The sequence below is a fragment of the Charadrius vociferus genome, unplaced genomic scaffold, assembly GCF_000708025.1.
Source record: "Charadrius vociferus isolate BGI_N301 unplaced genomic scaffold, ASM70802v2 scaffold37, whole genome shotgun sequence".
NCBI classification, from domain to species: Eukaryota; Metazoa; Chordata; class Aves; order Charadriiformes; family Charadriidae; genus Charadrius; species Charadrius vociferus.
Window position 1 is genome coordinate 60903 of NW_009649457.1, and position 12960 is coordinate 73862.

Below are 12960 nucleotides of genomic sequence, written 5' to 3' on the forward strand. Positions count from 1 at the left end.
GAGTGGGTCCCAAACCCTGCCGTCCCCAGCCGAGAACCTCCTCTGGCTGCCTCTTCCAGCACCTCCCCATTGTGGCAGTGATGGTTGGGAGCTGCCCTTCATGCTTGCCCTGCCTGGGGGAGGCGGTGCCTCTGCCCAGCCCTGTTGCCCTGATGCTGTGTGTCCAGCAGTGTCCTGCAGCCCCCAGGGCCGCTGCCCACCATCATCTGTCCTGGTCCCTCTCCATGGCCCCTGGGCCCTCAGGCTGTTTCTGTCATCCCTCCAGAGCTCCAGCCCTATGAGAACTTGGATAATTACTGTGTGGTCAAGGAGGCTGCTCTGACAAAAAGACATGCAGGTAGGACATGGAGTGCCTGGCCTGTTTTCCCACACATGGCAGGCAGAGGATGGAAAGCGTCAGCTGTGGAGGTGTGAGCTCCCCACGCTGCTGCCGAGGGCACTCAGCAGCTTCTGCCCTGGGTGCTGTTGGTCTCCGCAGGTGAAGGTGGCCAGGCTGGAGAGCTGTTGCCTCAGACACCGCCGGTCCTGGAGTCCTCAGGAGATAATCTGAGCAGTGAGGGAGAGGAGAAGATGGGGCTGGCGTCCCCGGCTCAGTGCTGATGGCCCCTTCTCAAGGCTTGGTTTTCCCAGGCTGGAAGCAGGACCTCATATAGCTTGTGCTGGGTTGTTGCTCCCCCTCAAATTTCCTCCCTCATCAAGCTCCAGCATCTTCTGTCACAGAGCAGGAGCAGCCCAAAGCCTGAGATGACCTGCTTGTGCCAATGAGGATGTGTCCTGGCAGTCCTCCAGTGCTCTGGCAAAGCTGTCTCACCCTCATCCCGGTGCCTGCAAGTGTCCTCTGAGACCGAAGCAGCGCACTGGGTCCCAGTCCCTTTTCCCCACTCTGTATCCCCATATTGATCTAGACCCCAACCTCTGCTGGAGTTTGGCCAAACCGCGCTGCCCTCGCAGCTGTGCTGCTGTGTCCCAACAAGCAATAAATTGTTCTGGTGTGCAGGGGCTGCCTGCCCTGCGACAGCTCCCACCTTGTTGTGGTTCCTCCATGTTTTGTGTGTGAAAGCCCTGTCCTCCTTCATGAAGGAGCTTGGACTAGGCTTCTCCTGTCCCCGGCAGCCCTGAGGAAGCACATGTGAGAAGCTGCGTGCTCCCAGCTCAATGTTTTGGGTTCCTACTTTCCCTCCCCCCCATCCTACAGGTAGCATGGTCTCCACTAGGCTGAGCTGGACCTCTGTTGGCCTGTGATCCCACTCTGTGGGTCCTAGTGCTCACCTCCCATGTTGTGAGGTGCAGTCGGCCCTGGCCCTCTTTGGAAATCTGCATCCTGCGTCCTTTGCAATCTTCTGGATCTCAGATGCTGCTGCTGCCCTGGCACTGTTTCCAGCAGCCACTGCGTCTCCTGCACTCTGGAATGCTGGTGGCTGGTGCAGCCTGGATGCTGAGGGACAGCCTGAAGGCTCTCCTTGGCCAGGAGCACATTGCTGGAAGATGGGGGAATTGACCACTCTCTTTCCAGCCTTTTTTTTTAGCCCTTGATGACCTGCATGTGCTAGGTTTGATAGTCCTTCATATGAGCTGTCTAACCATCATTGCAGTATCTGCAACTGGCCCCTGGTACCAAAGCATCTGCTTTGCAAGGACTTTCATTGGTGTGACCTGTGTACCTGATGGAGCTGCTCTCTATGGGTATTGGGCAGTGAGGGGAAGAGGGAGCTTAACCCCGTGTGGATGCTGCTGGTTGAGAAAGGGGAATGAGCAAGGTTGGGATATGGGGAAATGGAGGTTTGGTTTGTGCTCTTACGCTGAGCTGGGCAGCTGTGACGTGTGTTTGGATAGGGTGTGTAGAGGGAACTGGTGAGTGGTGATGCTCCCCCTCATTCATCCTGGGCAGGAGTGTGTCCTGTGCATGTGCTGTCAGCAAAGCTGAGGGACAAGCACGGTCTTTGCTCCTCTGCAGCTCCCGTGCCTGATAACCCAGCCCTCTGGGATCTGAGACGTTCCAGGTGGGTCCACGAGAGTTGCTGGAGGAAAAGAAAAACAGGATCTGCTGAGGAGCAAGGGGGATGGTTTAGTAACTCTGAGGGCTTCCTCAGGCTCTCAGCTGCCATTGGAGGACAGGGTGGTCTACACACCTGGGGACAGAGGAAACTGTAGCCAGGCTGAGGGGGAGGAGGAGGACGCAGCTGGGGATGGAGGAGCAGAGAAGGATGAGGGAGGGTGTGGGCTAAGTGTCTTTCAGACAGACATTTGAGTCTTTCAGAAGGGCCAAGGACTGTTTCAGGCCTTGAGGTACTCTTTGCCGTTCATGTCCTTGTCCTACCCCTGTTTCTTGCCAGCTCTTTATGTGCTTTCTCAGATGTCCTCCATCTCCTGTGATCATTGACAGGAAGTGCTGTGACTCATCAAAACTCTAAAACCCGTGCAGTGGCGTTGTGAAGCGCATGGATATTGCCTCAGAAATAGGAGCAGTGCTTCCTGAATGCACTCAGGTAACTGGAAGGGGTTTAGAGGGAAACCCCAGGATGTTGGTGACAGGGGTTCTTCTGTTGAGTACCAGAGCCTGGATGCCCCTGGGGAAAAAAGGCAGCAAAAGGCAGCAGCACTGATACTGGTGGGAGGCTCCCTCCCCAAAGAGGAAGTCTCCTGTGTTTCACAACATTTCCTGCAGTTGCAAGTCTTGAAGTCAGTGACGGATGGTTGGGCTCGGAGGCAGCAAGAGGGGCTGAGATTTCAGTCCTGCCTGGGGACTTCATGGTAGCATGGCCCTGCAGTTGCTGGCTTTGAGGTTTCTCCTGGTCTTTGTATCTCTGCTGGCCGCGCAGGGCCAGGAAGAACCTGATCCCAAGGTCCAAGGAGTGCTCTGGGAAACAGGTAAGAATCAGTGCCACCTCTCCCCTCAGTAGAAGATTTTGCTACCCCTCCCCCTGCAAGTTTGATGGGCATCTTTACTGTCTACAGCCCTGGGCTGGAGCCCAGCAGACTCCTGAGGCTGTGTCAGCTGGGGCATGTGCTGCCTCTGGGAGATCCCAGGGGCAGGAACTATTATGTGGGTGCACTGGGAGTGCTGTGGGAACAACGGGATTGGGCTGGATGATTGGGGATGGGTCATACCCTGCACCCAGCCAGTTTGCCAGTCGTTCCCTGGAAGCTGCAGGCATGAATTCATACATCATCAATCAGGGGAAGGGTCTTCAGGGAGCAGGGCTGCCACTTTCTGTCCCCAGATGTGCCTGAGGGACATTGTGGCTGCTGAGAGCAGAGCAAAAGGGACCTCGCTGCTGCTTTGCCAGCTGGATGGGCCTGGCCGTGGGGAGCGGCTGGATGCCTGTAGGTGGAGTAGGTCACAGCTGCGTGTCAGTGGGACGCAGCTGCTGGCTGCGGTGCTCAGCTGGGCATCTCTTGCCTTCTGCAATCAGGGCTGTTTGAGAGCAAGTCCTGACCGTAAGTGGCTTGTTCACCAGCATGTCTGTACTTCTTCGTGGTTGTTCAGGAATCACAGAATCACAGAATCGTCTAGGTTGGAAGGGACCTTTAAGATCATTGAGTCCCACCACCAACCTAACACTGCTAAAACCACCACCAAACCATGTCCCTAAGTATCATGTCTACCTGTCTTTTAAACACCTCCAGGGATGGTGATTCTACTGCTTCCCTGGGCAGCCTGTTCCAATGCTTGATAACCCTTTCAGTGAACAAATTTTTCTTAATACCCATCCTAAACCTCCCCTGGTGCAACTTGAGGCCATTTCCTCTTGTCCTATTGCTTGTTACTTGGGAACAATTGCGAGAACATGCTTGGGAACAAGTGTGAAATGGTCTGAACCTTGTTAGATCCCTTCTCTGCCCCTTTAGGAGAAGGTAGATCATCTTTTAAACACTTTGAAGTCTTCCAGAGCCCCTTGCAGAGGCTGGAGCAGGGAAGTGCTCCTTCCCAGGTGCCAGCATCCTTGCCTGTAGGAATCATTGCCACAAAGCCTCCCTCCACAGGACTCAGCAAACTGCTGGGACAGGCTGTGCCTTCTTATCCCAGAGGATAGTGAATGCAGTGAGGAGGGGATGTGGAGGAGGGAGCAGGGTTTGTGGCAGGGGAAAGGGGCAGGGGCTGTGCCAAAGCAGATGTGAATGGAGAAGGCATTGCTCATCCCCATGTCCCGCTGGACAGTGGCATGGGGCAGGAGGAGAGAAGCCATGGGACTGACTGAGCCAGCACAGGGACCCCAGAAGTGTAACAGGGGCACCCCTGATCCTTGTGGGAGGGATGAGCTATGGCTGGAGAGACGGGCATCCCATCAAGGCTGGTGGTGTCAGTGCCCATCAAGGGCAGCCTGACCTGGGGTGGGCAACATGTCTGAATGAGTGGCAGAGGTGGTCTCCTAGAGCCAGGGTGATTGTCCTGGGAATGTCCCTGCTGTGGGCTGTGAAAGGAATATAGCATCCCTGGACACAAGGGTGGATGAGAGAGGTTCATAGAAGAGTAATCCTTCACACTTTGGGCACACAAAGAAAAGCCTGCTCCCAACAAGCCATGCCTGCGGGTCACATCCTGGCAGATGGACATGTCACCTTCCCTCTCCATTCAGGGGCTGGATGCATTGATGGGGATTTCTCTCCCACCACCTACACATGCCCCACCTCATCACCTTCTAACCTAACTAACATCCACTTTCATCTCTGCCAGAAATGTGCCAAAGGCCTCTATGGGACCCAAGACTCCAGATGGCACCAGACCAGGAGAGTTACAAGAAGAATGAAGAAGTGGTGCTGAGCTGCCCTGAGGGTTTCCAGCCATCCTTCACCCAGGTCAAATGTTCAAGTGAAGTCCAGTCAATCAGCCTTGGGAAACCTGTATACAGAGAAGTTTGGCGTGGAAGGGACAGCAGAGGTAGTTGGATCCGCATCCGGTCCAATGTGGAGTGCATTGGTAAGGGAGGCATCAGGAGGTCTCCTGGCTGCCCCGCTCTGCCCTTCCTGAGCAGGGGAAGGCAGGCCATGTGTACACAGGGGGGTTGGGCTCCTCGGCTGGTAGGTGCTGCTGAAGGCACTGTCGGGGCAGCCCCGAGCCTGCCCTGCACCCAGCCTGGGGTTCGCCAGTGGGTGACACTCTTGCTGGAGGTCTGGACCATGTAGGTCTCTCTGAGTCCTTCTGGCAAGAGCATGTGCACAAGGGAAAGAAGCATGGGAGAGCTATCTGTGATGGAGTTTCTGGTCTGCATGGCATCATGATTGGGGGAGGGAAATCAGAAGGCTCTGCTGCCTATATCCTCTCAGACTGTACCACAGCTTGCTCCCCTTAGGCTGGTCCCCTCCAGGCTCTGTGTTATGGTGGGTACAGGCTTGGCACCATCTTTGCATAGTGGGGGGAACCGAGGTCGCCTCCAAGGGAGAATGGGGCAATATTGGGCTGATTTGGGAACCTGGTGGGAGGTATCTGAAGTTTTGAAAACAATAGTCCTCAGCTGCTCCCCAGCTCACTGAGTGTCCTGGGACCTGGGCCCCAGCAAGAGGTCTCAGAGCTGGTTTCCTGCAGCTAGCTGTGAGCATGGGTAGTGTGGGGAGGTCTGTGGGAGCGGGAAGGGGATGCTTCTCCTGTGACAGCTCTCCATAGCTGCAGCTCCCAAGGTCTCAGCGTGTCCTGCCTGGTCCCCTTGGGTGCTTTGCTGACTTCATATGGCAGGTTCATAAGGCATGAAATAGACCTGGTTTCTTAGATGATGCCATAAGGGACCAGGACCAAATGCTGGCCCATCAGTCACTGTGCAAGCTTTGCGTATGGTATGAACACCTTGTGGGTGCCCCAGTCCCTCAAGCTCCTGCTCCTCCTGGCTTTTCCTGGGAGGCCTGCAGGAAGCAGCACAGGGCTCTTTTTCCTGTCACCCCCTTCCTGGGAATGTGTTGTAGGAGGACTACTCAGTATGGTGTTCTAGAGCTCCATGTCTCACTACAGAGGCATGGAAAATGAACTTTTCTCCTGGGGTCTATGCAGAGCAGGAAAGGGCTAGGTTTTTCTAAGAGCTGCATCTGTGGGATTGTAGAAATGCTGGAACGCACAGATACCTCAGTCTTGACTCAGTGGGAAATATTGGCTTGAGCAATGGGAGTCCAAACATTTACCCACATTCATTCCTGTCCAGACTCCTCGTGCTCTCGTACCAGAAAGCTGGAGTGACCAATTTCAGCCTCTCACTTACCCTCTCTCCCAGCTCGCTGGGGAGCAGGACTGTCTGACTGCAGCATCCTTGCAAGACTGGGAGGAGAAGGGAAGGAAGTAACTCTTGCAATGTTTTCTTCACAGAGGTCCTCCAGGTTGTTCCCGGGACTTTGGAGATTTCCAGCACCAGCATCAAGCTGAACTGGACCTGCACGCTACTCAATGTCTGCCAGCAGATGCAGGCCACGTGCCGTCTGGCCATGCCTTCCTCCCCTCCCTGTGAGGCTGAGGAGGTGAAGGGAGAGGAGATGCTACACGGCCAGGGGGGAACATTCACCTGTTCCCCTCTGCAGCCCTTCACTGAATACAGTGTCACCGTCTCCCTGCCCCCCAGCACGATCCTTTTTGCATGGTTGGTCAGGACAGAGGAAACAGGTATGTGCTCACAAGTATAGGAGAGAAGGGTCAGTCCTGGGCTATATCACAGGTAGGGAAGGTGGATAAATGTTACCTTTACCGAGCAGTTCAGCCTGATCATCTGCTCCCTGCAGACATGGTCCCAGGATCGGGGCTGCTAAGATCCTGTGGGGTACTGTCCCCTCCTCACTCTCCACCTCCTCATCACACCATTGCTGCTGCTGTGGCACATGCAGCCTTTGGGGGGGACAAACCCTGCTTGAGGGGTCCCTTTGCAGTCTGTCCCCTGGGCCAGGAGCTGCCTGCACCTTGCCTGCACCCTGCTCTGGCCTCCTCGCTGGCCCCATGCGTGACCCCATCCTCCTGTGCTTCCAGTGCCGGACAAACCAGAGAAGCTGTGGCTGGATTCCAACACAGGGTCCCTCATGTGGACTCCACTGCCCTCCTGCCAAGGAGAGATCATTGGATACCAGGTACCAGGGGACCACGGACTCCCCACGGTCCCCCTCACCTTGCCAGGTGCTTCCTGCCTGGAGCTCTGTGCAGGCAGGAGAGGAGAGTGGGGAAGGGAAAGCCATGATGACCCACAGTTCCTAGCCAGTCCAGGTGAATATCTGGCTGTGATGAGCATGACCATTTTCTGTCTCACCCTCAACATTCCTTGTGCTGTGGAGTTGTGGTGGTGGGTGCTCTCTCCCCTCTGGGCTTCCTCCCTGGGTCTGCTCAGCCTGGGGTTTGGCAGATTTTGTGGCTTTGTGTGCAGCTTTTGGTGACGTGTCTGGTGGGGTGGCCTCCCAGGGTTTCCTGTGCCTCTTGCGTACTTGTTTCTGGTTCCTGCCACAGAGAACCCTGTGGTTTGAGTTCTCTTCTGAAAACCACTCTTCTTCTTGGAGAGTTGCACCGTTCATTTGAGTTTTCCTCAGTGCACAGGCAGAAGCATCTTCTCTGTCTGTGGATTTGGGGCTCTTCCCACAGCGCAGCCCTGCTTTCTGGCACTGAGGCAGGGTGATACCCTTATCAGTGTGCCCCATGTCCTCTCTGAGGGCAGATATCTCTGTGGGGTGACAGGAATCATGCTGTTTTTTCAAGCCCCTCCTATCTCTTTCCTGGACGAACTGGGAAACAGGGGCCCTGGTGGCATTGCTTGTGGGTCTGTTTGAGCTGCTTCCCTGCTTCCAGACTCGTCTGTTTGTGAAGAGAACCCTTTTTTTCTGGTTTTAGTTGGCTCCTTTTTTGCATATTATCAACATTTTGCATATAAAGACCATAAAGACCCTGAGAGCAGCAAGGATGGCCCCTGATCTCAGGAGAAATTCAGAAGATGTGCAAGTCCAACCTTGCACAGGAGGAAAGAGCAGTTCAGGGCTCCTCTGGTGGGGGATGTCACCACAGTGCCTGCAATGTTGCAATACCATGCCAGTGACCTGGCCTCGAGCTCGTTACATGTACATACACGTCTGCAAAGGAACAGCCTCCCTCTTGCCCTCAGCTCTTCACAGATGCTTGGTCCTTTGCTCGCAGAGGCAGCCACTCTGACGTCTTGAGCATTGGTTACAGATTACTCCTCCTATCTGCTTGGAGGTCCACGCATGGGGCCAACGCTCCTGCCAGTTCCTCTCTGGGAGCTTTCCACAACTGGAGCAGTCATGGGGAAGAGGAGGCTCGCTGGGGTGCTTGGCTCTGTCTCGGTGCGCTGCGGGCAGTTCCCAGAGGGCAGGTGGGAGCTGCTGCCCTCCAGCTCTGTCTCCTCTCCCCAGCTGAACATCACCACGAGGAGCACGCAGGACAGTGGCTTCCTGGAGGTGGAGAGGCTGGGGCTGAGCAGCTCCGTCACTGAGCACCCACTGACCCAGCACAGCCCTGGCAGCAGCTACGTGGTGACGATTCAGGGTCTCACAGCCGCCGGAGCCGGGGCTGCGTCGCTGTGGGAGTTTCAGACCAACGGGTCAGGTAAGGTTTGCCATGTCCCGGTCCCTCCAGGGTGGCCACGGTGTGTGGCCTGGCTGAGGCAGCTCCTGTCCCTGTCTCTGTGGCCTCCTGGCCAGCGTGGAGGAGCCTGGGCACAGAGGAGCGGTGCTCTGCAGCCTGCACTGCCCGGGGCTGACCCTGCTCCTGCCCGGCCCCTGCCATGCTGTCTGCTTGGTGCTCAGCCCTCTTCCCCTCTGGAATCTCTCTGGATCTTCCTCTCCAGACACCTCACACCCTCTCAACATTGGCTGCCGCAGCGTCCATGACGTCTCCCCATCCCAAGGGACTGCTGTGCTTCCCCTCCACCCCATCGCCCGTCCCCCCGAGGCCGTGAGGTGAGTGTAGCCCCCAGCAGCTCTGCTCTCCTCAGCCCTGACATGGCTTTCCCCACCGGCAGCGTGTGCCCGCACACCCTCTGTCCCTCTCCCCCCGTCCCCGTCTGCCCCGGCCCTCTCACCGCCCTGCCTTGCAGGGAGCACCAGCTCATCGTGGCCGTGGCCCACAACGGCACGGTGGTGGAAGGCGCCTGCTCGGGGGAGCCGCAGCCCTTCAACGCCAGCCGGCAGCCCAGTACCTACGTGGCTGCCGTGCTCAACCTCACCGGCCCCACGGACTTTGTGCTGGGTGATGGGACCCGCGGACAGGGCTACCACAACGCTGCCCTCCGGCCGGGCTGGGACTACATGGCCCTTCTCCGCCTCATCCGCCACTCGCAGCAGGTACCTGTCATGGGGGTTCTTCTCCCCGGGGACACTGCCAGCCAGGGACGGGACCCCTGGTGGGGTCTGGGCCAGCCACCCGTGGCAAGCGGCAATGCTGCATGGGCTTCGCTCCCGGCCCCTGCGGTCAGAGCCCGGGTGCGGTGGCAGGACAGTGTCCCCGGGGTCCTTGGCCACAGCTGGGCATTTGGTGGCCATGGGTAGGAGGCCTTTGCCCGCGGGACAGGCAGTAGGGCAGGAGTGACCTGAGCTCTCCCTCCCATCTCCTCCAACAGGCAGAGAAGTTCACCTGCATCTGCTACAGCTTCTCTCTTGGTAAGTGATCTCCTTTCTCCCTGTACCTGAGGGTTTCTCCTGTGTGTTCCCTTTTCCCAGCCTGGCCGCTTCCCGTGGACAGGAGCTGGCTGAGCACAGGACCTGTGGGATCTCATGGAGGGCAGAGGAAGCCTTTTTTTTCCTCATACATGGGGTGATCCTCCAACCCAGAAGAAACCTAAGCTAAGACACGCATCTCCACACTTGCACATACCCTTTGCCATCGGTGGGGCCATTGCCAGCATGTGGCCCAGGCTGTGGCACCCACTCCTGGCTGTGTGTTAGTTGCAGGGCAGCATCCGGGCCCATGGCGTGGGACTGTGATTGGGGTGGTTGTGCTGTTGGCACTCCTTCTCGTGTCTGCAGGGATCCTATGGTTTGTGCTTTCCAGGTGAGTAGGAAGGCAACAGGTTCAGCACGGCCATGGGCAATGCCAGTCTTACTGAGGACTCTCCTTTGCCTTTCCAGGAAAAGGAAGTCTTTTCCCAGCAAAGCTAAGGAGGATAATTAAAAAGGTAGGGAAAAAAAGGTATTTCCCTGGACCACCATCACAGAAAGAGATGTTAAGCCAGCTGACAGCTGGGATGAGAGCAAAGATCTGCCAGCAGAGCTTGACCCTCAGGAGAAACATCTGCTCAACCTCTTCACTGACACGTCTCCCCATTTGCCCCAGCCCTGTGGTGCTGGGGATGGTCAGGATGGCTCTGCCCGCTAAGCCCCACATGGCAGCAGAATATGGCTCCAGGCAGCGGTCCCAGCCTGGAGCAGGGGCGAGCAAAGACAGGCATCCCAAAGGGTGGCTCATGGCTTGGTCCTCTCAGGGACCCATGGCCATGTCATTCCCCCAAAAGGGAGAGATCTGCTGGAAGGGTCTCAGGAGGGTCAGGCTGAGGCACTGCTGCTCTTGCCTGGGCACCAGTGGGCACCGCTGTGCTTGGGACAAAGGGGTCAGGTGGTTCCAGGCAGTGGCCTGTGCTCCAACCTGTCTCAGACACTCTTGTGTGCAGGCAGCTGTGGTGGCATGAGCTCCCCACACAGCACAGGGCACGCAGGAGCCTCTGCACTGGGTGCCCTTGATCTCCACAGGTAAAGGTAGCCATGCTGAAGATCAGTCCCTCCAGCCCTTGCCCAGGACCACAGGAGACATTCAGAGGGAGTGGAGATGATGGGGAGGATGACCCCAGCTCAGTGCTGATGGCTGCCAGGGCCCCTGGCTTTCTTGTGACTGTGACCAGCACTGGGGGTCCCATCCAATTCAGCAGAGCAAGAGGAAAACAGGAGGCCAAGGAGGGTTTTGAGCATTTTATTTCCTCATCCCCTTCACCTCCCAGCTTTCACTGGTTACTGCTTTAAAGCCTTTGAATGTGACTTTCTGTAGTTCCTTTTTTTAGGCTTTGCTTTGATTTTTGCTTTCCTGGAAGCAGGAACTGTACGCCACATTTCCCAGCCTCTGACTCACATGAGCTCAGTCTGAGGGGTGGGTCACGTTCCTGCCATGTCCTGGGTTGCCAGATCCTCTCCCTCCTCTCTCAGCTAATATTCAGCCAAACCCAGGGCTCCGCTGGAGCTTGGCCTGCTGGGCTGCCATCGTGACTCTGCGTGCTCTGTATGGACAACTAATAAAGGCTTGTGGCTGCCTGCTCCTCTACAGCTCCTACCTGGCCCCCTCCTTGCCCTTGTGGGGTCACATCCCCCTGCAGGGAGCTAACTGCACCTTGCTGAGGGCAGGCCATGAGCAGGGACGCTGCTACCCGCGTCCCCGCATGGTGCTGGACAGCCTTTGCAACCCCCAGGGCTGTGCTGGGCAGCTCTCACATGAGTTTGGATGGGGTGCGTGGTGGGAATCAGTGGAGGGTGATGTCCCTCAACGCACATCTTGGGCTTGCTATGGAGGTGCCCAGCTGTAGTAGCTCAGCACTTGTGGGGCAGAGTGCTAGTATTTTTGAGAATCGGAAGGCCTATCATCCCTCTAGGCCAAAACCTATACGCTCATTGCTGTCTCTGAAATGCTTGTATACTAATGCACGCGGCAAACAAGAAGAATTAGATATCTGTGTGCGGTCACAGGGCCATGATCTCATTGCAATTACTGAGACACGGTGGGATCGTTCACATGACTGGAATGCCCTCATGGATGGCTATGTTCTTTTTAGGAAAGACAGGCAAACAAAGCGAGGTGGTGGAGTTGCTCGTTATGTGAGAGAGCAACTGGAATGTATCGAGCTCTCCCTGGGGGAGGATGAAGAGCGAGCTGAGAGCTTGTGGCTAAGGATCAAGCGTCAGGGTAATATGAGAGACACTGTTGTGGTTCACATGACTGGAATGCCCTCATGGATGGCTATGTTCTTTTTAGGAAAGACAGGCAAACAAAGCGAGGTGGTGGAGTTGCTCGTTATGTGAGAGAGCAACTGGAATGTATCGAGCTCTCCCTGGGGGAGGATGAAGAGCGAGCTGAGAGCTTGTGGCTAAGGATCAAGCGTCAGGGTAATATGAGAGACACTGTTGTGGGTGTCTATTACTGGCCACCTGGTCAGGATGGGGAAGGTGGTGAGGCCTTCTAGGACTGGTGGAGGATGTTAAGGTTGGGGGTAGACTTGGCTGCAGTGATCATGAGAAGATAGAGTTCAGGATTAAGTGCAGTATGCATAAAACAAGAAATGGGATTGAAACCTTAAGCTTCAGGAGGGCTAACTTTGATTTCTTCAAGAAACTGCTTGGAGAAATCCCATGGGTAAGTGCTCTAGAGGGTAGGGTGGCTCAAGGGAGCTGGTTGATATTTAAGCATCACTTCCTCCAAGCTCAGGATTGGTGCATTCCTAAGAGCAAGAAATCAGGCAAGAGAAGGAGGAGACCTGCATGGCTGAGCAGGGAGCCTCTGAAAAAGCTCAGGTGGAAGAAGGAAGCTTACTGTATGTCGAAGAAAGGTCTGACCACTTGGGAAGAGCACAAGAATGCTGTCAGAGTATGCAGGAGTGAACAAAGAAAGCCAAGGCAGCCTTGCAATTGAACGTGGTGAGGGATGTCAAGGTCAATAGGAAGGGTTTCTTTAAGTACAAAGGAAGCAAAATAAATACTAGGGAAAATGTGGGCCCACTATTGAATGTGACAGGTGCTGTGGTGACAGATGATGCAGAGAAGGTGGAGTTGCTGAATGCCTTCTTTGCTTCTGTCTTCACTGCTCGGGCCAGCCCTCGGGAATCCCAGACTTTGCAGGTAACAGAAAGTCTGGAGGAAGGAAGACTTTCCCTTGGTTGAAGAAGAACAACTTAGAGAACAATTAAGTAAACTGGATATCCACAAGCCCATGAGGCCTGATGGGATGTACCCGCGAGTGCTGAGGGAGCTGGGGTAAGTCATTGCTGGGCTGCTCTCCATCATCTTTGAAAGGTCCTGGAG

The 12960-nt window shown here is 55.8% G+C and overlaps 2 protein-coding genes across 2 annotated transcripts in view; both read left to right on the top strand.

The window, feature by feature from the left end:
• LOC104290619 overlaps window positions 1-600 on the top strand; it is a 9401-nt gene extending 8801 nt beyond the window's left edge. The window contains exons 7-8 of the mRNA XM_009889736.1: window positions 171-337; window positions 479-600. Of these exons, the coding sequence (XP_009888038.1) occupies window positions 171-337; window positions 479-600 (289 nt within the window). The remainder of the gene's footprint in view (window positions 1-170; window positions 338-478) is intronic.
• A 2156-nt stretch (window positions 601-2756) lies between these two features.
• On the top strand, window positions 2757-10075 carry LOC104290607. The gene is made up of 10 exons (XM_009889721.1): window positions 2757-2868; window positions 4676-4918; window positions 6290-6580; window positions 6938-7035; window positions 8320-8512; window positions 8754-8865; window positions 9003-9249; window positions 9525-9564; window positions 9850-9955; window positions 10033-10075. Exons 1-10 carry the CDS (start codon window positions 2757-2759, stop codon window positions 10073-10075), a joined length of 1485 nt encoding a protein of 494 aa, XP_009888023.1.
• Window positions 10076-12960: the final 2885 nt, after the last annotated feature.